Source organism: Heterodontus francisci, chromosome 4 (assembly GCF_036365525.1).
Source record: "Heterodontus francisci isolate sHetFra1 chromosome 4, sHetFra1.hap1, whole genome shotgun sequence".
NCBI lineage: Eukaryota > Metazoa > Chordata > Chondrichthyes > Heterodontiformes > Heterodontidae > Heterodontus > Heterodontus francisci.
Window position 1 is genome coordinate 174,416,984 of NC_090374.1, and position 27,693 is coordinate 174,444,676.

The window sequence follows — 27,693 nt, forward strand, 5'->3', positions numbered from 1 at the left end:
CCCAGACCCTTCATAATTTTGAATACCTTTATCAAATCTCCTCTCAGCCTTTTCTTCTCCAAGGAAAATAGTCCTAACTTCTCTAATCTATCTTCATAACTGAAACTCCTCATCCCGGAAACCATTCTCTTGACTCTTTCCTGCACCCTCTCCAATACCTTCACATCCTTCTTAAAGTGCAGCGCCCAGAACTGGATGCAATACTCCAGCTGAAGCTGAACTAGTGTCTTATACAAGTTCAACATAACCTCCTTGCTGTTGTACTCTTTGCCCCTATTAATAAAGCCCAGGATACTGTATGCTTTATTAACCGCTATCTCAACCTGTTCTGCCACCTTCAATGATTTATGCACATATACACCTAGGTCCCTCTGCTCCTGCACCCCATTTAGAATTGCACCCTTTATTTTATATTGTCTCTCCATGTTCTTCCTACCAAAATACATCACTTCATTTTCTCCGCATTGAACATCTACCACCTGTCTGCCCATTCCACCAACTTGTCTATGTCCTTTTGCAGCTCTCCACTATCTTCCTCAAAGTTCACAATACTTCCAAGTTTCGTATCATCCACAAACTTTGAAATTGTGCCCTGTACACCAAGGTCTAGGTCATTAATATATATCAGGAAAAGCAAGGGCCCCAATACTGACCCCTGTGGAACTCCACTACAAACCTTTCTCCATCCCGAAAAGCATCCATTAACCATTACTCTTTGTGTCCTGTCATTCACTCAATTCCATATCCATGTTGCCACTGTGCTGTTTATTCTATGAGCTATAAATTTGCTCACAAGTCTGTTGTGTGGCACCGTATCAAATGCCTTTTAGAAGTCCACGTACACCACATCAATTGTATTACCCTCATCAAACCTCTCTGTTTTCTCTTCAAAAAACTTCAGCAGTTTATTTAAACATGATTTTCCTTTAAGGAATCCATGCTGGCTTTGTTTAATTAACCTGCATTTGTCCATGTGGCAATTAATTTTGTTCCGAATTAATCTTTCTAGAGGTTTCCCCACCACCAAAGTTAAATTGACTGGCCTGTAGTTGCTGGGCTTATCTTTACACCCTTTTTTGAAGAAGGGTGTAATGTTTGCAATTCTCCAGTCCTCTGGCACCACCCCTGAGTCTAAGGAAGACTGAAAAAATTGACTGAAAACACCTTAGATAATTTATAACCTTCAATTAACATATTCACTATCAGTAAGAGAACACTGTATAATTTTTTATGTTAAATTATGTGACTGTTGAGTGGGGACCATATTGAGACCTTAACAAATCTACTACCAGCCACAAGCAATCCAACTCTGTTGATTTGCTAATATTTACGTCATCAGAGTGTTGAAGATCTGATTAGCAACCTTTAATATATTTGCATTTCAAAGGAGGATGGAGTGCTGTTGTGTGGCACTGTATCAAATGCCTTTTAGAAGTCCATGTATACCACATCAATTGTATGTTTCAAAACTTATTGTTTCTATCAGTTTGAGTCTTAATTTTAAGGAGTCACGATTCCTGAATAATCAAATTCCTAAGGAAAAATTAGGCAAGAATCTGAGAGGACCAGCTGGAAAAGACTGAATGTGTGAGTGTGACATTATATATTTCGGCTCCAATTCTCAGTTCTCTTTAGAGGTGCAGGCCCAATTACATGGTAGGCTTAAATAAAAACAAGAAATGCTGGAACCACTCAGCAGGTCTGGCAGCATCTGTGAAAAGAGAAGCAGGTTAACGTTTCGGGTCAGTGACCCTTCAGTTCCGGCGAAGGGTCACTGACCCGAAACGTTAACTCTGCTTCTCTTTTCACAGATGCTGCCAGACCTGCTGAGTGGTTCCAGCATTTCTTGTTTTTATTTCAGATTTCCAGCATCCGCAGTATTTTGCTTTTATTTACATGGTAGGCTTTTTGTCCTGATCAGCAACCTCATAGGGTTGGATGGTAGGTGATTTAAAAATGCTTTTTGTGTGTGTGTGTGTGTGTGTATAGGTAAGTGCAAGGTCAGAAGGTGAATCTGGGTGGAGGGGGGAGGGGGGCTCCAGAGAGAAACTGCAGAAATATGAATAATGATGACTACCACTTACATCTATTCCACCTATGGAAAGATTGCAAAATGACCATCAAAGGGTGCAACTCAAATCTGTCAAGCACATGTTCGCTTGTGGAGCCCTGTTTGCAGAAGGAAAATAGTGGTGGTTTGTGTAAGCTTTGCTCAACTTTCTAACCCACTTTCTGCACATGCTTGTGGGAGGGAAAAGTAGAGCCCTAACTTTTTCGAATTGGAAAGGAATTTAGTTTCCAACCATTCTATGTTTTCTGTTCTGCCAGTGGGATGAATAGCTGCAAAAAAAACATGTGCTACAACTGGAGATAATTAACTTAGCTTCCTTTTTTCAAGACACCATGGCGTCAGTCAGATTTAATATTTGTTTTGACTTGTTTGTAATATGTTAGTCAGTATCCAGAGGCAGGAGGGTCGGTAACCAGGGGATACAGGTTTAAAATAATTGGAAAAAACTCCGGGGGGGAGACGAGGAGAATTTTTTTTTTAGGCATCGAGTTGTGATGATCTGGAATGTGCTGCCTTAAATGGTGGTGGAAGCAGATTCAATAGTAACTTTAAAAGGGAATTGGGTAAATATTTGAAGGGCAACCATTTGGAGGGTTATGGGGAAAGAGCAGGAGCGTGGGACTCGTTGGATAGCTCTTTCAAAGAGCCAGCACAGGTATGATGGGCTGAATGACCTCTTTCTATGCTGTATGATTCTATGATTACTCAGAGCTTGGCCTTTGAAAACCAATGTGCTTGTTAGCTTGTAACTGTGTTTCGCAAGACCTGTGGACTCAACTCTTAAGATGTAGCTAACTTAGTCTTAAAAGTCTAACGAAACCAAAACCTGTTGCTACGGCTACCAGCCATAGTTGTTACATTTGTTACATTTAGCACTTGTCCAAGGTGACCATTGACTTTTATTTCGTACCTATTATGCTCAATACATTTTGGTGGAATCCAGCTGTTTTTAACCGCATGCACTGCTAGAGTCTTAAACTCAAGTCTGGACCAAGGGATGGACATCATTATTTACATCCTTATTGCACAGCACATATGCTTTTAAAATAAGAGCTAGCAAATAGATTTCCAGCAACAATATAAACGTTACTCACTTGATGAAGAATCGGACTCGGAATCACAAAACTACAGATACTTGCAAATTATTTTAAAAAATACTGTACAATCCTTCCTCAAAAGGCTATCAAATATTAACAAACAGCAGTTAAGACAAAATTCACCAGAGCTTGGTATCAAAATTATTTCTCCCTTTGTGCTGTGATCTCACTGCATCATGATCATGTTTACTGACTGTCCTTTTGTTCTTTTCTTTGATAAATGAGTTAAAGGGACCACGTCATCTGGAATTTAGGCTTGAACAGCAGAAGTGCCTCCTTTACTAGTGTCTGCTTGTGATAAATTCCAGGAGGCCCTGCCATCGATCTATCATTGGTTTCTGTTGCTTGACAGAGTAAAAGATTGTTGTGAAGCATGCAAGTTTATCAAAATGTTTACCTACATTTTCTTTAAACCAGTTTCAGAAGTGGAATCGCTGCATCATAGGAACAGGAGAAGGCCATTCAGCCCCCCGGACCTTTTCCGTCATTCAATTAGATCATGGTTGACCTACATCTTAACTCCATTTACCCACTGTGGTTCTGTAACCCTTAACACCCTACCCAACAAAAATCTATCAATTTCAGTTTTGAAATTTTCATTTGACCCAGCAGAAACCATTTTATTTTTCAAAGACTGGAGAAGGTGGGATTGTTCTCCTTACAGCAGAGAAGGTTAAGGGGAGACTTAACTGTGGTGTTCAAAACAATGAAGGATTTCGTTGGAGTAAATAAGGATAAACCGTTTCCAGCAGGAAACGTGTTGGCAAATTTAAGGTAATTGACAAAAGAACCAGAGGGAAGACGAGGAGAATTTTTTTTTATACAGTGAGTTGTTGTGATCTGGAATGTGCTGCCTGAAAGGGCGGTGGAAGCAGATTCAATAATAACTTTCAAAAGGGAATTAGATAAATACTTGGAAAGGATAAAAATTCACAGGGCTATAGGGAAAGAGCAGGGGGAGTGGGACTAATTGGATAGCTCTTTCAAAGAGCTGGCACAGGCACAATGGGCCGAATGGCCTCCTTCTGTGTTGTATGATTCTATAATTCTATGATTCCATGACCTTACTTCTGAAACCTTTAAATGATCTTTTTTATAATTATTACCACTGTTGATGGCACAAGTTCCAGACATTTTTGAGATCAAAAAGCGATACTTCCAGCACTTGCTTATTGGAAGCATTTTGACATGCCAGTAATGCAAATAGCATCACTCAGGAACTGGCACTGTGCAAACACTTTGGGCTATTGTAAGTTTAGAAACATTATTCTACCTTCTCACTCCAGCCATGAGATGACGCGGACCCTTTAATTTCTGAACAAGGAAGAAAACTGTGCCAAGGCATACAGACACCTGTATAGTGTTTTAAAGACTGTGGCTAAACAAAGATTACGGCGGTGACCACGCAACACCATCCGGTTTGGTGCCTATAAATCACAAAAAAAGACAAGCACACTTTTTGTTCCACAACAAGGGATGGAGGCAGCGGTACTATGTGAAGCTGTGTTTGGTGCTGTCAAAGCTTTTAAAAGCCGTTGTTCTTGACAGCGTTTTCAGGGAGATGCCCTCAGATATGCCGTCCGGCTTCGATGAGCGACTGCGCTGGAAGGGAGTTTGCATGCCGGGGGAGTTCCGCTGCCTGTCCAGCCTGTCGCTGATGGAGCAGCTCTTCCTGGTGTGCAAGCCCATTGCATTTGGCTCTGAGGCAGTGTAGCTATTTGCCCTCTCCAGTTTGGAGAGTGGCGATGCATTGTTCGGGTGCAACTGAGCTGTGGCGCTCTCTTGGCGACAGAGAGTAGGGACCGCCGATGCCTTGTCCTGGCCCTCGCCTTCATTCTCGTCATTGTCCGAGCTGGGATGGCTCAGTTCAGCTTCCCTCTCTGGGTGAGAGGCAGCTATGTCATCCAGGCCACTTGAGTGATCGCCATGGGAGCCACTGGACAAGGGAGAGTGCTCTACATTGAGTGGAGGGGCAGAGACGCAACGGGTGTCGATACAGTCGGTGATGCTTGTGTACTCGGCCGATTTCACTGGAACTCCCAGGCAGCCGTAATAACCTCGAGAGGGGAACACAAAACTGTGGGATTTTACCATCGGGGACTCCCCTACACAAACAGTGGAGGCGGCTAAGTAGCGGCTACTCTTTGAGCGCTCCAAGGTGTGATACATGGGAGGATCAATGTCCCATTGCTGGAGACATTCAGCCGTGTGCAAAGTCTCTGGGGCTGTCATCAGCCCATCTGAAGTGAACATCTCCTCATACGTCCCATTCCCTTCTGGCCACTTGCTGGGTGGCAGTGGCGACCCTTGGCTCCCGAGCATGACCGCCATCATTTCAGATGGGCCGACGGTTGCGGGAACCTTCAGGCAGCTCTCAGTGGTCTCGGTGGCTGCCTGCTCTTTGTCTGTCGCAGAGACATAGATGTCGATACAAGACGATGGTCTTTTCCCATCTGCCAGGACAGCCATGGGAGCGGGATGTGGCACAGGCTTTAGTTCCTTTGCGATGGCCACCATTTGCGAGCTGGTTGTCCTCTGCAAGCTCAGAGACCTTTCCTTAAAGGTAAACTCAGTCCGTTCCATTCCTGCTCGTTGCTTCGGGCTCACCGCGTAAAAGGAGTGACTCCTCATCCTCGGCGTTATAGTGGGCGACGTTGGAGAGATCGACTCCTCTCCCGCCTGCTCCCCACATTCCGGAAGCTTGTAATTGTTCCCTTCCTGGCTGTTGAAGCTGCTCTGTCGCAGAATGTAAGCCGTGTCAGTGCAGTCCGAGGAGGTCCTGGATCGTGCCTTGCTTGCCTCTCCTTTATCAATGCCAGCCAGTTTTTCCAAGGCGGATGCCATACGTCCTGTCACCTCCTCCAGCTGGGCCAACCTGACGTCCATGGTCTGAAGGGAAGCCTTCATGAAGTGTTCCCTCTCATTCACTTCCTCCAGCCGCATTGACATGTTATCGACCCTGCCCAAAAGAAAATGTAGCAGAAACTGAACATATTTCTGTTAATAAATCCTTTACCAAACCATTAGGAGCATTCCTGCAAATAAAAAGCATATAAACCTGAACTGAAGGTAATTAGCAAAAGAACCAGTGAGTTGTTATGATCTGGAATGTGAATCTGAAAGGAAAACATTGCAGAACCGATCCTATTGCGACTGGTAAGAGTTTCTCCTTATTTACTTTATTAAAGCCTCTCCTGATTTTGAACGCCCTATTAAATCTCCCCTTAACCTTCTCTGCTCTAAGGAGAACAACCCCAGCTTCTCCAGTCTCTTCACATAACTGAAGTCCTTCATAGGATCGTAGGAAACAGGAGCAGGAGTAGGCCATTTGGCCTGTCGAGCCTGCTCCACCATTCAAACAGATCATGGCTGATCATCTACCACTACTACCGCTTCCTCACGGTCCCTGTATCTCTTGATGTCGTTAGTATTCAGAAATCTATCAATTTCTGTCTTGAACATGCTGAATGATTGAGCTTCCACAGCCCTTTGGGGTATGGAATTCCACAGATTCACCACCCTCTGAGTAAAGAAATTCCTCCTCATCTCAGTCTTAAATGGCCAACCCCAGAGAGTTGTGGAGGCCAAATCACTGAAAGTATTTAAAGAGGAAGTAGATAGATTTTTGAAATATCGGGGAGTTGAGGGCTATGAGGAGTTGAGGTTTGGGACAGATCAGCCATGATCTTATTGAATGGCGGGTCAGGCTTGAGGGGCCGAATGGCCTACTCCAGCTCCTATTTCTTATGTTCCCTTATTCTGAGACTGTGTCCCCTTGTTATAGACTCATCACCAGAGGAAACTTCTATCTACATCCATCCTGTTATGCCCTGTAAGCATTTTGTAAGTTTCAATGAGATCATCTCTCATTCTTTGAAACTCCAGAGAATACAGGCCCGGTTTCGGCAATCTCTCCTCATAAGACAATCCCGCCATCCCAGAGATTAGTCTGGTGAACCTCCGTTGCACTCCCTCTATGGCAAGTATATCCTTCCTTAGATGAGGAAACCAAAAACTGTCCACAGTGCTCCAGGTATTTATTTTATTTAGAGATGCAGCACTGAAACAGGCTCTTCGGCCCACCGAGTCTGTGCCGACCAGCAGCCACCCATTTATACTAATTCTACATTAATCCCATATTCCCTACCACATCCCCACCATTCTCCGCCCACCTACCTACACTAGGAGCAATTTACAATGGCCAATTTACCTATCAACCTGCAAGTCTTTGGCTGTGGGAGGAAACCGGAGCACCCAGCAGAAACCCACGCGGTCACAGAAAGAACTTGCAAACTCCGCACAGGCAGTACCCAGAACTGAACCCGAGTCACTGGAGCTATGAGGCTGCGGTGCTAACCACTGTGCCACCCAATGGTCTCACCAATGCTTAATACAATTGAAGAATACATCTTTACTCCTGTAATCAAATATCCTTGCAATGAAGGCCAACATACCATTTGCCTTCCAAATTGCTTGCTGCACCTGCATACTAGCTTTTAGTGACTGATGAACAAGGACACCCGGGTCCCTTTGGACATCAACACTTCCCAACCTCTGCCTTTTTGTTTTTTCTACTTCACACTTATTCACATTATAGTCCATCTGTCATGTTCTTGCCCATTCACTTAGCCTGTCCAAATCCCCTTGAAGCCTCCTTGCATCCTCCTCACAACTTACACTCCCTCCTAATTTTGTGTCATCTGCAAATTTGGAAATATTACAATTCATATAGATTCCATTATATAAATTCCATATCCAAATCATTTATATAGATTGTAAACAGCTGTGGCCCAAGCACTGATCCTTGTGTTACCCCACTAGTAACAGCCAGCCATCCTGAGAATTAATTATTCCTACTCTCTGCTTTCTGTCTGTTAACCAATTCTCGATCCACACCAATATATTACCCCAATCCCATGTGCTCTAACTCTGTTTACTAACCTCCTGTGTGGGACCTTATCAAAAACCTTCTGAAAATCCAAATACACCACATCCACTGGTTCTCCTTTATCTATGCTACAAGTAACATTCTCAAAAAAACTCCAACAGATTTTTCAAACATGATTTCCCTTTCATAAATCCATGTTGACTCTGCCCAATCATATCATTATTTTCCAAGTGTCCCGTTATCTCATCCTTTATAATAGATTCTAACATTTTCCCTACTACTGACATCAAACTAACAGGTCTGTAGTTCTCAGTTTTCTCTCTCGCTCCCTTCTTAAATAATGGGGTTATATTTGCTACTTTCCACTCTGCAGAAACCCTTCCAGAATCTACAGAATTTTGAAAGATAACTATTCCTGGTATCATTCTCATAAATCACTTCTGCACTCTCTCCAAGATTATTCTGGAAAATATCCATGTTTGGCCATACATGGCTTCCGACTTCTTCAATCGGGCTGCAAGGGAACATCTGGAAATAACATCTGGAGCTGTGCTTACTTTTTCAGAACAAATAGGTTACTGTCATGTTAGGCCCGCACCTGCCAAGAATGAGGCACTTCAATTTTGTCATGAACATTGATTTTTAACTGTTGTTGGAGTGAGGAAATGACTTGTTAAACAGATCAGCTGTGGCTGGAAAAAAACATTTACATAGTAACAGACATCGAAGGTGAGGAAGCTCATTCCAGGGCCTGCTAAGGAGGATACAATCCACAAGGGCCAGGACTGGTTAGACCAGCTGGTCACATGACTACCTGGCTCCTCCAGGGTTTTCTTTTTAATTGGCCACAGAGAGTTTGAAGGCAGAGTGTCTGTTTGCTCCTGGACTCAGAAGATCTCTCCTGTCTGCTCCCATCTCTTTCTCACAAGCCTCTGAATCCACTGAAGACACATGAACCCCAAAAGAGAAAAGTGTCCTACAGGGAACAAGGTTTAAGAAGAATATTGGGCCACAATGAAAAGCAAGATCTATCTGCAATCAAGGACTCTACGGTGAGCAGAAAGAACTGTAACAGCAACCCTTCAGATATTGCCTCAAACTTTTTCACTTTATTTTTCTTCTGCCCTTTTCTGTCTCTATTTGCATGTGTGTATCGCATATGCACGCTAGCCTGGGCCACGTCATGTATCGATAGGCGTTAACCGAATTAGAGTTTAAGTTTAATAAATTTCGACTTTTGTTCTTTAAACCTAAGAAAGCCAGTTTGTGCTGGTTTCGTTGGCTTATAATTGGAAAGCGGTGAACTAGGATTCACCAAGGGGGAGCTAAAAACACGGTGTGTTTGGAAATTAAACCCTGTTACAGTAAGACCAGGTGAAAGCTGAAAGGGGACCCCTAGACCTCTTTCTCACCTGGTCGTAACAGTTACTTTTTTATAATTTGCAACCCCTCCTTTTGTAATGATACTCACTCTCACTGGTATATGTTTCTGCACATGTTGGTGACATTCTGATATTTTGAAAGCTCACCTAACTAGATTCTACTGGCACAAGCCCAGGCTGTCAGCCCATGGGGATGGGGGGTGGGGGGGGGGTGCAGGGGTGAAATGTCACAATCTGATCTTGTCCTCAGCTCCTGATCAAACATGTGCATGCTCCAGTGATGTATCGAGTGGGGACAAAGAGGAAGAACTGAATAGCAAATGAAGCATGAACGGAGCAGGAGCAGGAACAGGAGCAGGAGCAGGATCAGCTGTGGCTCAGTTGGTAGAATTCGTGCCTCTGCAACAGAATGCTGTGGGGTTCAAGCCTACTCCAGAGGCTTGAACACAAAAATCTAGGCTGACGTACCAGTGCAGTACTGAGGGAGTGCTGCACTGTCAGTGATAGCATCTCTCAGATAGATATATTTAACTGAAATCCACAACTGCCCTCTCAGTGGACAGATCTTATGACACTATTTTGACAGACAGCAGGAGAGCTCTCCCCAGTGTCCTGGCCAATATTTATCTCTCATAAACATCGCAAAAAGATGATCTGGTCATTATCACATTGCTGTTTGTGGGAGCTTGCTGTGCACAAATTGGGTGCCACGTTTCCTGCATAACAACAGTGACTACACTTCAAAAGTACTTCTTCAGTGCTTTGGGATGTCCTTAAATTGTGAAAGGCGCTATATAAATGCAAGTCTTTTTTAATTCTTTTTCAGGACCAGGAACCAGATCAGGAGAAGGATCAAGAGTAGAATCAGGACCTGGAGGTTAGTTTAACCCTGTCCCAGCTCAGACATCCTGAATAAACATTCCAAGCACCGTCCTGAGATACTACCAAGTTGGAACTGAAAATGGTGTTTTAAAAATAATGTAAAATAGCGACATCCCACCGTTCAGCAGTGACTCTGATTCTTTCATCATTTGAAGAGTTGAACATATCGTCCTTTTCTCGAAAATACTCCTCTATGCACTGCTCCTCAAAGTCATGCAGCTTCTTTAGTTCATCTTCAGTGATGAAGAGCTCTAGTCAAAAAGGACAAAGGAAAAAAAAAGATGTGCAATTAACGGGTTTTATTGCAAAAATATATACACTCACCAAAATGTACCATAATCTAACACAAGCTTAATTTAAACCAAGTGTTTCGTAACACTGCTGTGACAGCCGATGAATTGGAGGCAGGGTAGTACTTAGGGCAGGATTTATAGCAATAATCCCTTTTACAGCAAACTAAGTCTGTTTAAACAGCGTACAACAGCAAACAGAATCTATCTATCAGTAAACAGAGTTTATTTAAGCAGTCTCCACGAACTGTAGCAAATAGAACTTATGACCAAAACTGCAGCAAAGTCTCCCGATAAAAAGGAGTATTTTTCCAGTAAAGTTCATAAAAGGATAGTTACATAACACATGTGTGTAAAATCAATCCCAGTCACCTATAGCAATGATTGACAGGGTAATTACCCAATCATGTCCAAGCTTGTTGGGACTTGTGCCATCACAAAATGTAGCCTAATTTATATATATTACCTTGGTTAGGCACATATTTTTCCCTGATCCACTTTATTCTGCCAGGTAGAGCAGCTAAGGTGCTGGTAAGTGTTCCAAAATCCTCTTTCATTCTCGGAGCAGCTTGAAACAGGACATCAGACTAGGAGTGAAGATCCTGACCCCAAACATCCATTGTGGTTCATAGAATTACATAGAATTTTACAGCACTGAAACAGGCTATTCGGCCCACCTAGTCTATGTTGTTGCTTGTGTTCCACAAAAGCCTCCTCCCTTCTTACATCAACAGATCCTTCTATAATAAAAGCAAAATACTGCAGATGCTGGAAATCTGAAATAAAAACAGAAAGTGCTAGAAATACTCAGCAGGTCTGGCAGCATCTGTGGAGAGAGAAGCAGAGTTAACGTTTCAAGTCAGTGACCCTTCATCAGAACTGGCAAAAGTTAGAAAAGAATTAGGTTTTAAGCAAGTGAAGGGGTGGGGGTGGGGTTGGTGGGGAAGAGAACAAAAGGGAAGGTGTTTGATAGGGCAGAGGGCAGGAGAGATTAAATAACAAAGCTGTACTGGGACAAAGGCAAAGAGTGTGTTAATGCTTGTGGTGAAAGACAAAGCATTAGTCCAGAGAGAGCGTTAATAGCAGAATAATGAGCAGCTCTGTCTACATGAAAAACAGGCACATGGTTAAAAAATAAAATAAAATAAAAAATATAAAAATATTCAAAATAGGCCAGTCATGCTCTGAAGTTATTTAACTCAATGTTCAGTCCGCAAGGCTGTAGAGTGCCTAATCGAAAGATCAGGTGTTGCTCGTCGAGCTTGCGTTGATATTTGCTGGAACACTGGAGCAGGCCAAAGACAGAAATGTGGACATGAGAGCAGGGGTGTATGTTGAAATGGCAAGCGATCGGAAGATCAGAGTCATGCTTTCGGACTGAGTGGAGGTGTTCCGCAAAGTGGTCACCCAATCCACGTTTGATCTCCACAATATAGAGGCTACCGCATTGTGAGCAGCGAATACAGTGTACTAAGTTGAAGGAAGTACAAGTAAATTTTGCCAGTTCTGAAGAAAGATCACAGATCTGAAACGTTAACTCTGCTTCTCTCTCCACCGATGCTGCCTGATCTGCTGAGTATTTCGAGCATTTTCTGTTTTTATAACAGATCTTGCTATTCATTTCTCCCTCATATGCTTATTTAGCTTCCCCTTAAATGCAACTATACTATTCACCTCAACCACTCCATCTGGTAATAAGTTCCACATTCTAAAACTATAATCCCAGTTTTCAAATCCCTCCATGGCCTCACTCCTCTCTATATCTGTAGCTTTCTCCACCCCTTAAAATCTATGCTCGTCTCCAATTCTGCCCCCTTGCACATCTCTGATTTTAATCAGCCCACCATTGTGGGCTGTGCTTTCAGGTGGCTGAATCCTAAACTCTGGAATTCTCTTCCTAAAACGCTCTGCCTCTCTAGCTGTCTTTCCTCTTTTAAGATGCTCCTTAAATGCTACCTCTTTGTCCAACCTTTTGCTCACGTGTCTTAATACGTCCTTATCTGGCTCAGTTTCAAATTTGGCTTGAGAATGCTCTCGGAAGCACCTTGGGACATTTTACTACATTTAAAGTGCTATATAATTGCAAGCTATTAGTGCTGTAACAAAGTTTCTGGCATAGCTCAGTGGGTAGCACTCTTATGTCTGAGTTAGACAGTTGAGGGTTCAAGACCCACTTCAGAGACTTGAGCACAAAAATTTAGGCTGGCACTCCCAATACAGTACTGAGGGAGTGCTGTACTGTCGGAGGTGCCTTCTTTCTAATGAAATGTTAAATTGCAGCTCTGCCTGCCCTCTCAGGTGGAATTAAAAGATCCCATGACATTACTTTGAAGAAGAGCAGGGGAGTTATCCATGGTACCCTGGCCAATATTTAACCCTCAATCAACATTACAAAAACAGATTATCGGGTCATTACTACATTGCTGTTTGTGGGAGCTTGCTGTGTGCAAAATTGGCAGCTCCTTTTCCTACATTACAAGAGTGACTACATTTCAAAAGTGGACACTGCATTGGCTGTGAAGTGCTTTGAGGTGTCCGGTGGTCATGAAAGGCGCTATACAAATGCAAGTCTTTTCTGTTGAATTCCTTAGTGGATTTATTAGGGGCTATTTTATATGCATAGCCCCTAGTTTTGCTCTCAACCCACAAGTGAAAACATCTCTATGTCTACCTTATCAAACGCCTTTGTAATTTTAAAGACATCTATCAGGCCACCCCTCAGCCTTCTTTTTCCTATGCATACTCCTGGCTGTAACTGCAGTGAGAATCCACTAGAATGACTAGAAACCAGGCTGCGGCCCAGCTGCTCAACGTCATGACCTTACGTTGAAGTATCCAAGATGCTCTGTTGGGTTGGGGACCTGTCAGCCCCAAAGCTTGTTCCAAAGCCATAATGAATTACATCCTAGTTACTTTCTTTATAGATAGTTACTTGTTGCCAAGATGGATTGTTAAAAAGACAAACAGCAGCATTTCAATGGAAGAAGCACTCCTGCTGCAGAAGCGACTTACTGAGTCCGTAATCTTTGTCCTCTTGCTCAGTCTCCTGCTTCCGCCAGCGGCAACAAATGAGTTGGCAGACCATGGTCATGTGACTGAATGTGATTAGTGGAGGAGGCAGGACAGGTCTCTCGTGGAACGTCATGATCAGCTGGTACCTTTGAAATTTCCAAACTTGGTTTGATATCGATTTGACTTCAAAAAATGTGTTGCTGTGAAGGAGAAAAGGAGGCAAAAGCATAAATGAGCCAAGCTGTAAAATCGAAAATGTGGCTTCCTCATTCATCATGTCAAGAAAAACTACTCTATTTCAGTGAGCCTCTTTTTGAAGGGTAGGTTTTTTAATAAAGAAAACCTTAAGAAAAGAACAAGAGGAATGGGGTAGATCTTCATTTTCTGCGATAGTGTTAAGACAGGCAAATTGACTATTCCAAAGCTGCAAAAAGAAAAAGGAAGGGGAGAAAACATAAAATTTTAAAAAAACAAAGGAAGGAAAAAACCAGTAGATAGGAACAAGAGGAAGCCATTCAGCTCCTTGAGCCTATTCCACCGCCATTCAGTTAGATCATGGCTGATCTGTACCTAAACTCTATCTACCTGCCTTGGTTCCGTAACCCTTAATACCCTTACCCAACAATAATCTATCAATCTCAGTTTTGAAATTTTCAATTGACCTCCAGCCTCAACAGTTTTTTTGGGGGAGAGAGTTCCAGATTTCCACCAACCTTTGTGTGAAGAAGTGCTTCCTGACATCACCCCTGAACGACCTAGCTCTAATTTTAAGGTTACGTCCACTTGTTCTGGACTCCCACCATCAGAGGAAATAGTTTATCTCTGTTACGAGCTCACAGCACAACAGTCTTGCCTGTACTGTGTCTTTATTGAACTGCCTCAAGATGGATACCTGCAGTGAGTGCCTCATGGTAGAAGTCACATGACTACATCAAGCCAGGAAGCACATTAGTACAGTATTGCATTTTTATCCCAAACATCCCCCTTTTCACACAAAAAGAAACAAAAAAAAATTGCATGCATTATCGTTGACACTGTGAGTTGCCCAAGTTATCCACTATGCCTCACAGCTGCAGGGACCTGGGTTCGATTCTGGGTACTGCCTGTGTGGAGTTTGCAAGTTCTCCCTGTGTCTGCGTGGGTTTTCTCCGGGTGCTCCGGTTTCCTCCCACAAGCCAGAAGACTTGCAGGTTGGTAGGTAAATTGGCCATTATAAATTGTCACTAGTATAGGTAGGTGGTAGGGAAATATAGGGACAGGTGGGGATGTTTGGTAGGAATATGGGATTAGTGTAGGATTAGTATAAATGGGTGGTTGATGGTCGGCACAGACCCGGTGGGCCGAAGGGCCTGTTTCAGTGCTGTATCTCTAATCTAATCTAATCACACAACTGTTCTCATACATTAGCAGTTCGTTATTCTCATCAGTCTCCGCACATGCATTCCACACATAGTCTTTAAATCGTGCAAGTCTCTTAATGGTGTGCGTGCGTGTTGTCATTGGCTGTTCATCTGAGTGATTTTCCTTCTCCAGGGAGTGCTGTTCCCATGTCACTTGTTGCCGTGGTAACTGTTGTTGTTCCATTTCCATTGTTAGGCGTTGTGGACCTCTGGGACTGATGGTTGATCATCTGTGGTCTGTGCAGATGGTGAGTTCACATCTTTCTGATCGGCTGCCTGCAGTGAAGGAACAGCTTTTCCAGTTGTGCGTTTGTGCCAGCGGTAGCGACGGTATATCTGGTCGTTCACTTCTAGTGCATATGAGCGAGATGACAACTGCTGTACGCAGGTCCCAAGTTGCCACTTGGGTTGACTCTTGTTGAGAACATTGAAGGTTTGTACCCTGACTTGCTCTGCAATGCTCAATTCTGGCAATGGTTTGGCAGTTTTGTCAAAATGAAATTTGTCTTTCTGCCGTTTCACCTTGATTTTGTCACTCACGCCTGTTACTACTTCTGTCTTCAGTAGCTTTTTTGCTATTGGAAGAGTAGTTTGGGTGCGGCGTGACATTAGTCTTTGTACTGGATTACTTTCCATGTCTTCAGTAGGTGTGTTTCTCCACTCGAGGATTGCCTTGTATACATCTGTGCTGGATTTGCTCGATTTCTTTCGGATTCCTTTGGCGATTTTCACTGCTGACTCACCCTTTCCATTTGACTGGGATAGTGTGGAAATGATGTATGGTGTTGAATTTCCCAATCCTTTATGAAATGGCTGAATTTTTCACTTATGAACTGAGGGCCATTGTCGGTCATCACAATGTCTGGAATGCCATAATGACTGAGGTGTGCTTTCAGGCATTCTACAATCTCACTGGTAGTCGTTGAGATCAGGTGGTCTACCTCCCAGTAGTCTACAGTGACAAGATAATCAGTTTCTGTTCATGTGAGAGTGAAGAGGTCTACCCCCAGCTTCATCCATGGTCTGTCTGGGATGTCATGTGTCATCAGTGGCTCTTTAGCTTGCTTAGCTTGGTACTCGTTATACGCACTTCACTGGCTGTTGTGGTCTTTGATTTCATTGCTCATGTTTGGCCAGTAGAGCTCTTCTCTTGCCTTCCTTAGACTCAACTCAATTCCTCAGTGGCTTGCGTGGATGTGCTTTAGCATCACTCCTCTCAACTCCTTAGGGATAATGACACTATTTCCTTTGTACAATACGCCATCTTGGGCTGTCAATTTATCTTTTTGTGTCCTATATGCTCTTGTGACCACGGGAGTGTCCTTCATGTTGTCGGGCCACCCTTTTGTCGCTACTTCTTGCAACACTTGGAGCATTGCACCTTGTTGGGTAGTTTGCTTGATTTGAGCAAGGCGCGTGTCAGTCAGATTCAATGCCTCTGCTGGGTTGATGACTTCCAGAGCATGTCGAGCTGCAGCTTCAAATTGGATCTGGAAGATTTCACACTCTGTCGTAGCATCCTCTACTTTCTTCATAGGGAGTGTTTCTCTCGACAGCATGTCAGCGATGTACATCTGTTTCCCTTGCTTGCATGTCACGTCCAGGTGATATCTCTGTAACCAAAGGATCATTCTTTGCAGACACTTTGGAGCAGATAGTAGCGGCTTGAGGAAAATGCTTTGAAGTGGCTTGTGGTCAGACCTGAATATCAGTTTGTCTCTTCCAAGTAGGTATTGATGAAAATGTTCACAAGCAAAGACAATGGCCAGGCACTCTTTCTCGATCTGAGTGTAGCATCTTTCTGTTTGCGTTAACTCCCTGGATGCAAAAGCACTGGTTGTTCTTGCTGCATTAGGATTGCTCCAAGTCCTGTCTCGCTGGCGTCACACTGCAGAGTGACTTCATCATTTACATCATAGTATTTCAGCACTGGCGTTGCCGTCACTAGTTGCTTTATTTTAGTGAACGCTGCTTCTTGTTCTGTGCCAATACCACTGCATGTCCCTGGCAGTGAGTTGATGTAATGGTTCACACTCCAATGACAAATTGGGCAAGAATTTTGCTAAATAATTGACAAATCCAACAAATCGTTACACTGCTTTTACATCCGTTGGTCGCCGCATCGCTGCTACTGCTCTCACCTTTCGGGCTTTGGACGAAGACCTTTTGCTGTCAGTACATGACCTATGTACTTGACTTCCGGCTTCTTTAATTGCAATTTTTTCTTGTTCAGCTTCATGTTCATCTGGCGAGCTCTGTCTAGCAGTTGCACTAGATTTTGATCATGGTCAGCAATGGTTTCTTCCATTGTGTCTCCGCATCCATAATAGCATCCACTATAGCTTCCACTCCAGGAAGATCACTAATTATCTCATGCTGTCTGCATTGATACTCCTCTGGAGCCGTGGAAATGACAAACAGGATGCACAACCATCTGTATCTCCTGAACGACGTCCAGAATGTGGTTAGAAAGCTGCTGTTTTCATCCAGCTTCACTTGCCAGTAACCATCCTGCGCATCTAGGGTAGTGAAGATTTTTGCCTTTGCAAGTTGTGGCAAAATTCCTTCGATGGTTGGCATGGGGTAGTGAGATCTCTTCAGAGCTTTATTTAGATCCTTTGGGTCAATACATACTCTCAGCTTTCCAGGTTGTTTCACTGCTACCATGCTGCTAAACCATTCTGTAGGAGTTGTCACTTTCTTAATCACTCCCGTCTTTTCCAGCTCTTCTATCTTGTCTTTCAGGCTGACCTTGAGGGCAGCTGGAACTTTCCTCGGCAGATGCTGAATTGGTCTTACCCTGTCACTACTCCGAGATGATATACTCCAGGAAGACATCCTAAACCTGTAAACATATCATTGTACTCCTCTAAGATCTGCTCCATGGTCACTGGTTTAGTGCGCTGTGACACATTGCAACTCTCTTTTTGCACATTGAGGGCTACCTTAGACTTGCTTCGGCTGAGATGAGTGGTTTTTTGCTTGACATCTATGATCTGGAACTCCAGATCTTCGTTCTTGTCATTGTATTGGGCTCTCAGGGTAATTTGTCCTCTTGGCACTAGTATGGTGCCAACTCAACCTTACTTTCAAGGGCTTAATTTTTGGATCGCTATGTGAGCCACTTTGCACAGGTCTGTAAAGGTCATGATGTTGCATGACGCAATGGTGTCTATTTGACACTTTATGTTGACTTGAAATTCTTTTTCTGCAGTCATCATTCCAACAGTCACAAACCATTTATTACCTATCGACCTGACTGAACCAACCTGTTGTTTGGTGTAGAGTGATTTGTCAGAATCTTCAGCTGACATCTCTCCAGTGGCCATCTGTACCTGCTTGTTGTGCTTCCTTCTAGCCAAACACTTGTCTGCAAAATGATTTGGCTTCTTGCATTGCTTTCTCCATGCTGGATACGCCTTCTTTTCCTTTGTGTGATGTCCTCTGCAGTATTTGCATCCTGTCCTTTGTCTGTGTTTTTTCTGCCTTTTCAGCCTGGAATGTCTTTCAGCATAATGCAAGGCCTGGTCTGTTCTCCCATGAATATGCTCTAGCTGCTCATTTACAACCTCAGTGCTTCTGCACACGTCGATCGCTTTCCTGAAAGTCAGTTTCTCCTCTCTCAGTCGATGTTCGCTCACTGCGGGATCTCTTATGCCTAATACAATCCTGTCTTTAATTAGACCATTTTTTAGTTATGCAAATTCACAGGATTCTGCGAGCTGTGTTAATGCAGTCACATATTGATCAATGGACTCTTTTTCACCTTGGGCCCGAATATTGAACATTTACCGTTCATACGTTACGTTCACTTGCAGTTCAAAATGTGCCTTCAAGGCTTTCAAAATTTCTGCTGTCTATTTTTTGGTTGTTCTTCTGAGACATTTAGGGATGGAATACATTTTGTAACAGTCTCTACCCAACAGTGAAAAAAGTGTAGCTATTCACAGCTGCTCTGATTTGTTAAATAAATCTGTTGCAATTTCATAATTTTGCCATTGCGAGTGGAAAAACTGCCAGTTCTGCTTCATATCACTTTTCATTTCAACTGGCCCAGGGAAAGGAAAATTTGCAGCTATTGTGTCTTACCCATTGCTTTCAGCTGTGGCCTGCTTCTTTATTCCTTTTCTGTGGCTTCCTGTGGCTTTTATCAGCTTTTAGCAGTTCTGAACATTCCTGTGTTCCTCTTTTAGTAGCTGTGCTTCTATACAGCTCTTCAACACTCAATCTCAGCTCCAGTCTTACTTGTACTGTGTCTTTATTGAACTGTCTCAAGATGGATGCCTGGAGTGTGTGCCTCATGGTAAAGGTCAACATGACTACAGCAAGCCAGGAGGCACTTTCGTACAGTATTGCATTTCTATCCCAAACACTGGGCTGAATCAAAGAGAACGGCAGCCTGCCCACACAGGCCGCATGTCGCGGAGCTGCCGCAATCTTCTGTATGGCGGCTCATTGAAATAGCCGGGGCACGCCACCCCCCCCCCGACAGATGGAGTGGGGGATTGCTGTCTGTCCCTGGCAATGGTGTCAGCTGCCTGTGCTCAGGCGTTGATGCCATTTTTAAAGAGCTTTGTGCCCTACCAGTAAATTTAAATATTTAAAACTCAAAAATAAAAATAAAGATATTTCTTCTACCCCTCTACCACCCTCCAATAACAATTTAGTTATTTGCCCTCTCCCCCCCTTGTCCATCTGACCTTCCCTGCCCAAAACTGCATAAACGTTAACCTCAAACCCTTCCCACCATCCCCTACACCAATGATGTTACTTTGAACCTGTTTCCCCTCCCCACTCTCACACTGATAAACCTACCTCCTCCCCCCTCCCCACAAGTGTGGCGCCTCGGTTCCCCGGACGGGGAGCCACAGGCGTGGGAGTGTCAGCCACATGCGGCCTGTGCGGGCAGGCTGCCGTTCTCTTTGATTCAGCCTAGCGTTTGGGATAGAAATGCAATACTGTACGAAAGTGCCTCCTGGCTTGCTGTAATCATGTTGAAGATCGCAGCAAGACATCATTAAGTAAGTATCATTAATTCATGAATTTTAATTTATTTAAATATTCCAATGGCAGTCCCGTCACCAGGCGGCAGGGGGGCCACCACGAGGCCTTGCCGTTGCTGGTAATATCGAGCCGGGCCATCCAGGTGTCGGGGTGCGTGGCGGCCCTCTCCCAGACGCATCTTCAGGCCCCCCCCCACAGCCACGGACCCTGACGCCTGGGAGAGAACAAAATCCAGCCCACTCTCTACCTGCCCTGTCAACTCCTTTAATCATCTTAAACACATGAATATGATCACCCCTTAATCTTCTATACTCAAGGGAATTCAGGAAAGGGTGAAGTTATGAAATAAGAGGCCTACTTGGTGCAATGTGCTTTCACCTCTGGGATTGGAACGCAAGTTCAATGTAACCTGATACGGTGGCAGTCCCATCCCTCTGCTGGCTGTGATACTCCTACATCCTCAATCGAGATTTTAATGAGTGCAGGCCGGAACTATATGGGTGGTCAAAATTATGTAAAGATGGAAAGGGCCAATTATAGATTTTGTAATTGTTGTGCTTTTTGTAAAAACAGTACAAGCAAGGACTATGAAAGATTATGATACAGCAAATAAAGAGAAACTGTTTCCACTTGGAGCAGGGTTGCTAATCATAAGACACAGATTTAAGATAATCGGAAAAAGAACCAGAGGGGAGATGAGGAGGATTTTTTAAAATACAGATCTGGAATGCACTGTTTGAAAGGGTGGTGGAAGCAGATTCATAATAACTTTCAAAAGGGAATTGGATAAATACTTGAACAGGAAAAATTGCAGAGATAGTGGGGAACTAGCAAGGGAGAGTGGAGCTAATTGGACAGCTCCTTCAAAGAGCTGGCACAGACATGATGGGCCGAATGGTCTACTTCTGTACTGTGCCATTCTATGACTTTTCCATATTTTGCTGCCATAGTCGCTTCTCATCAGTTGCAACCAGTAAACATTTCCCACAGCCATGTGGATCACACTTAGCTTCCCAACACAAACTCTTCAACAACAATGAGAAACGTGGACTCCAGGGGCTAACCCCATCAGTCTGTGGAAATGAACATCGAGTTTGAGGACACGATTCAGGTGTCATGTTATGTAATTATTGTACACAAAAAGCCTGGTGGTAGCACGTTCTCCGCTGAATCTGAAGGTCGAGGGTTCTAGTCACACTCCAGTGACTTGAACGTGTAATCTAGGCTGACAATCCCAGTGCAGTACTGACGGAGTGCTGCACTGATGGAGATGCTGTCTTTTGGATGAAATGTTAAACTGAGGCCCTGTCTGCCCTCTCAGGTAGAAATACAAAATCTCATGGCATTCTTTGAAGAAGATTAGGGGAGTTAGACGTGGTGTCGTGGCCAATATGTATCCCTCCCACCAGCATCACAAAAAACAGATTATCTGGGTAATATCACATTGGTATCTGCGGGACCTTTCTGTGCAAAAACTGACATTTTAACAGTGACCACACTTGTGGACCAGGGAAGCAGGAGGCCCAATAGGAGGGCCTGTAGTGAAGTCTGGCAAGCAGCCCCACAGGGAGAGGTGGGCACTGCTGAGGCAGGCAGAAGACTGTGAAAGCGCCTCAAAATGGAGGTGCTCTGTGCAGCATTGGAAAAAATTAAAAATCACGCATGGCCACAGCTGGCAGTCCGTCTTTGTGAAGGGCATGTCACATCCCAGTGGGTCCGTGCTGGGGTGATTGAGCAGAGCTGTCGATGGCACCCTGGCCTACCGTCGGGAAGACCCCAGCTGTGCTATCAACTTTCTGCCCAATTGGCCCACTACTGTGCCTAATTGGCTATCTGCTGCTGCCAGGCCGATAGCCTCTACTGTGTTGACCCGAACTCTGACAAGACTGCACAGAAGTGGGAATGTGTCATGTAGCTGACCTGACGCACTATTTTCAAACTTTGCTGCCAGTCCTGCCTCCTAATCCGCCTCCGCAGGACCAGGAAAATTCAGCCCATAAATCAAGTTTTTCTTTCTTTTGGTATGTAATATCAACTTGTCAAATAAAAGCTTCCATTGATACACCAAGCCTGAGGTATTAGAAAAATATGCGGTATGGGCTTAAGCCCCTCCCTACTCCACTGAGTTCCCTATCTTAGCCATCACCATATTGTTCTCACATACCTGAAATCTAGCACTGGAAAAGTAGCAGGGTTTCATAATGAAACAACAGCACACAAAAAAGGGGCTATATTTTTGTGGCATGATCTTAACACTGGACCACCTTAAAGACCGCAAGTGTAGGTCATAAGAGGAAGTGATGTTGAGTCACACATGATCAGGCAGTTGTGGATGGAGACAGAGATAGTAAGACATGTGTAGATCAGCTCGTGCAGTAATCTTCTATGTATATAAGGTCCAGTTCAGTTATAATAAAACCCCAAATTCATTTTGGATATTACTTGTAGTTCTGTGACTCTTAACAACTGATCACACACAAGTAATATTACATGGTGGCTGCGTCAGGATCCATTAATTTTTTTCTGATGATCACTGACCATCACATTGTGGCAACTTTTGATTTTTCCCAAAGAATACATCAAAAGAGAGAACAAGGAACAGCAAGCTGCCTACCTGAGTGGCTGAAGATCCAGCAGGACAGCAGGTAGCAAGAGACCTCACAACACTGCAGTGAGCCAAGAGCACATCCAGGACCCCATGAGGTTGGAACTCTGTGAGTACAGCAGGCAATTTGCTGCAAGATGAAAACTTTTATTTATCTGGCAGTGGGTCTCAAAATTTTAAAAGCTGAAGCCATTGATGTTTTGGCTTTCCTGGTTTTGTCTGCTTCATGGGCAGGGCTTAATCTCAAAAGAGTAGGAAGAGATAGAAAGTGCCACTGGAGGCCCAGCACAGTGAGAAAGACTGGCTGCGGCAGCTGCTAGTAGTGCAAGCTCCGGTTCTCTTAAAAAAAAACCAACAGCTGGCAGTTATTTTTTAAAATGAACCAGCCTGTGTAAACACAGCTGTATTAACAGACAGCCTGGCTGTCTCATAGTTTTAAAAAGACCAAAACTCTCTTCAAAGGGAAACAGCCTGAAAAAGCAAACTTGTCTAAGAAAGGAAACAAAACAACTGTTCCTGTGAAAAATACCTGCAAAAGCCATATATATTTATTTAAAAAAAGGATCATTAAGACAATGGCTTTCGGATATCCATTTATAGACTGGAAGGTGTCGGACATCACGTCTGCATTTAAACTATTCCGACAGCAAATGGAGTTGTGTTTCCTAGTACTGAAAGTCACTGAACCAGTGAAAAAAGCTCCCAAAATTAAGATTGCACTGGGCAATGAAGGTTTGAAACAGCTCACTACCTCAGGATTGTCAGATGAGGATCTAAAGGACCCTAGTAAGATCTGGACATTCCTGGAGTAGCACATGTAGGTGCAGCTAAATTTCCGAGTACACAGGCTTGAGCTAATGACCAACTGACAAAGGCAAGATGAGTCCATTGACCAATTTGTTGCAAGGTGCCGAGACAAAGCTCAATATTGTGACTTCGCAGATACTGAATTGTCAGAATGAGTTATAGAGCTGGTAATTGTATCATCCCCACGACAGGCCTTTCAAAAAGACCTGCTAGACAACAAGAAAGGGCACACCATAGATTCACTGTTTGATGATGGAAGGAAATTTGAAGCCATCATGGTTGGGCACCAACAGTTACAAGCATTGGGGGTGGCTACAACAATCGGCATGGTAACCAAGGCTCAGAAGTCTGCCAAACCTTCTGGAAAATGTGGTCTGACTCATCCAATTCACAGTTGTCCGGCGTACCAGGACCAGTGCAAAGCTTGTGACATGCGAGGACATTGGGTAAGGCAATGCAAAAGGCCGAGCTCAGATATTGCAAACAGGAATGGTGGCAGATCACATGCAGAGAGAATGTCTGTGAGAAAGGAGGGCAAATGCAACAAGAGGTATGCCAACACACAACAAAAGCCCAAGCAGGTACATCAGGTCAGCAGAGACTGCAGCGGTTCAAGAAGGAAGCTCACCGCCACCTTCTCAAAGGCAATTGGGGATAGGCAATAAATGCTGGCCCAACCATTGATGCCCACATCCCATGAATGAATAAAAAAAAGGAGAGACAGATTGCCAGGAGGACACTGATGAAGAATGCACTCGTGTGAACAGCGAGCAAGCATTCCACATAGTCAAGCTGGATCAGCATGTCAATGCTATTACAGAATCTGAGGCATTTGCCATGATCGGGATTATATGTCTACAGAAGAGTGGCAAGCATAAGCTCCGAGTGAAAACTGACACCCAAGCAAGTGCAAATATTCTGCCTATTCGTATAATGAAGGACATGTACTCAAAGAAATGGGAATTTATGGTGCAACTGTGGGAGCTCCGAATGGCTATGGCAAATGTTCTACATTGTCGACACAACTGGACCAGCTGTCACAGAACTTCCAGTCTGCCAAGATTTACGAATTGTCACCATACATGAGGTCAGCACCACATTGAAAGGTACAGAAGGTTGCAACATGGAGTGCATTGAGTTATTTAGAGACCTGAAACTACCCAGACAGGTTTGATACAATTGTCGACTTCAAGAGTGATTCCATTGTGCACGTAAGAGAGGATGCAGTTCCTACGATGGACATGCCAAGGAAGTGCAGTGTGCACACTCAAGAGAAGCTTAAAATGGAGCTGGATGAGATGGAGCGCAACAGAATCATCCACTGAGTGGACCAGTATTCAGATTGATGCAGCTCCATTACCTGCGTGCTGAAGAAATATGGCAATCTCAGGATTCGCTTAGACCCCTGGCAACTGAATTTAGCCCTCAAGAGATTTCCGCATAAAATCCCAACCCTGGAGGAGCTGAATCCTAAGTTTACTGGTGCTAAGTATTTTTCAAAACTCACCGTGTAACACGGCTACTGGTCTGTCCACATCACCAAGCAGTCCCAGCTACTCACTGCTTTTAGAATGGCATTCGGGAGATACTGCTTCAGATGGTTACCATTTGGTCTGTGCATCAGCCAGGACATTTTCCAACAATACATGGACATGATAATGGAAAATGTCCTGGGCTGTATCTGTATAGCCAATGTTATTGCGGTGATGGGGCGGACCAACGCAGAGCATGACCGGAACTTGCATTATTGCTGGCTGCTCATGGTGAGGGCCTTGTGTTTAATAGCAAGAAGTGCCAGGTCAACGCTGGGAATATCAACTTCTTTGGGTCGATATATTCTGCCACAGGAATACGCCCAGACCCAGAAAAGATCGAAGATGTCAGAGTCATGCCAACTCCTCAGGACTGGGAACACCTAAAACGGTGCCTAGGGCTGTTCAACTTTTTGGCCCCATACATCCCCAATTTCACTGAGTGAGCAGCACCACTTAGGGACCTGCTGTATAAAGATACCCTTACTGTGGCACCAAGACCACCACCAGGTGTTTGAATCTTTAAAGTTAGCTCTATCAAGTCAAGACAGCATGCTATAGTATTGCGACCCAACGAAAGAGACCACGCTCAAGGTCGATGTGTCCCAGAAGGGATTAGGCACCTCCATCACGCAGGAAGGGAAGTCCATCGCCTTCGCATCGAAGAGTTTGTAACAAACCCAGTCCAATTACTCTAACATTGAAGGTTTTGGTATCACTAGGTTTCACATCTACTTGTTCGGAAAACATTTTACCGTGGAGACTAATCACAAGTGTACCATCTACAAGATGCACTGCAGAAATGCACCAAGGCTCCTTAGACAGCACCTTCCAAATCCACGACCTCCACCAACTAGACGGACAAGGGCAGCAAATGCATGGGAACATCACCACCTGCAAGTTACCCTCCAAGTCACACACTATCCTGACTTGGAATTATATCTGTTCCTTCACTGTCATTGGGTCAAAATCCTGGAACTCCCTTCCTAACAGCACTGTGGGTGTACCTACACCACATGGACTGCAGCAGTTCAAGAAGGCAGCTCACCACCACCTTCTCAAGGGCAATTAGGGACGGGCAATAAATGCTGGCCTAGCCAGCGACGCCCACATCCCATGAATGAATAAAAAAAAGCCACTTGAGACCATATGGTGCAAAACGCTCATGAGTGCTCCTCATGGTTGCAGAGACTTTTGGTGAAGGTTGTTAAGACCAGGTGAGAAAGGGGTCTAGGGTTCCCTCTCAGCCTTTACCTGGTCTTATCATAACAGGGTTTTGTTTTTAAACACATTTTTTTTTAGCTCCCCCTTAGTGAATCCTGTTCACTGCTTTCTAATTGTAAGGTAAAGAAACCAGCCAAATAGGTTTTCTTAGGTTTAAAGAAGAAAGGTTGAACTTTCTTAAACTTAAAACTCTAATTCGGTTAACATCTACAGATACGTGGACAGGCCCACACTAGCGTACATATGCGATACACACCTGCAGATAGAGACAGAAAAGAGCAGAAGAACTAAAGTGGAAAAGTTTGAGGCAATATCTGAAGATGGTTTTGGTTACGGTTCTTTGAGCTCACTGCAGAGACCTTGATTGTAGGTAGGTCTTGCTTTTCATTGGGGCCCAGTATTCTTTTTAAACCTTGTTCGATGTAGGACTTTTTTCTCTTGAGGTTCATGTGTCCTCAGTGGGTCCAGAGGCTTGTGAGAAAGAAATTGGAGCAGACAGGAGAGGTCTTCTCAGTCCAGAAGCAAACAGTCTTTTTCTCAGTCTATACCATTCAAAAAAGCTCAGGTTTCCCAGCGAGTTAGTCATGTGACTAGCTAGTTTGACCATGTCTGTTTGTGGATTCAGCCATCTTAGCAGTCATCCTGGAATGTGTGCTTCCTCACCTTCAATGTCTGGTGATCAAATTCCATTGTGGGTTGAATGTGTCAGGGAATGGTCCTTTGTCTCCACAAGCACTGTCTGTTAGTATGTAAATGTTTTTTCCAGCCACGGCTGATCTGCTTAACAAGTAATTTCCTCAGTCCAGCAATAGTTTAAAATCAATGTTGATATGCCAAAATTAATATGCCTCATTCTTGGCAGGTGGGGGTCTGCATGACAAGGTCCAGGGCTATGATTGTGATGTCCGATATAAACCGGGCAGCAAAATGGTCACATCGGATACCCTGAGCAGGTTGCTTAACCCAAATATAAATACAGATGTCTCGCTAAGGAGATTGAGGATGTCTTCAAGATCGACTTCATGAGTTTTGGACCACATAAATGCAAGCAACTGAGAGATGAGACAGCATGTGACCTTACCCTGTCATTGTTGTGAAAGGTGATTGTGGAAGGACGGCCTGACATCTACGGTATTTCAGATCATATTGAGATGAGCTCGGTTTATCACAAGGGATGATTTTCAAAGGCAAACACGTTCTCATACCCAAAGCTCTGTTTTCTGATATTCTAACCCAATTGCACCAGGGCATTTAGGAATAGAACATACCAGATGCCTTACCAGAGGGACAGTGTACTGGCCAGAAACCAACTGTGATGTTGAGATGCTGGTGAAATCCTGCAAGGTATGTCAAACCTGTCAGCCAAATCAATAGAAGGAATCCTTGATCCCACATGAAACACCTTCGCACCCATGGGCAAAGATTATAACAGATTTGTTCCATGTTCAGGGTGATGATTTCCTCCTTGTCACAGACTACTTCACCAAGTTTCCGATCAT

The 27,693-nt window shown here is 43.9% G+C and overlaps 1 protein-coding gene across 1 annotated transcript in view; it reads right to left on the reverse strand.

Annotated features, from left to right (window-relative positions):
* Positions 1-1,870: 1,870 nt before the first annotated feature.
* trpm3 (transient receptor potential cation channel, subfamily M, member 3) overlaps positions 1,871-27,693 on the reverse strand; it is a 33,199-nt gene continuing 7,376 nt past the window's right edge. The window contains exons 5-7 of the mRNA XM_068029054.1: positions 13,623-13,822; positions 10,439-10,571; positions 1,871-6,127 (exon numbers count right to left, since the gene is read on the reverse strand). Coding sequence (XP_067885155.1) covers positions 4,660-6,127; positions 10,439-10,571; positions 13,623-13,822 — 1,801 coding nt within the window. The 3' untranslated portion in view covers positions 1,871-4,659. The remainder of the gene's footprint in view (positions 6,128-10,438; positions 10,572-13,622; positions 13,823-27,693) is intronic.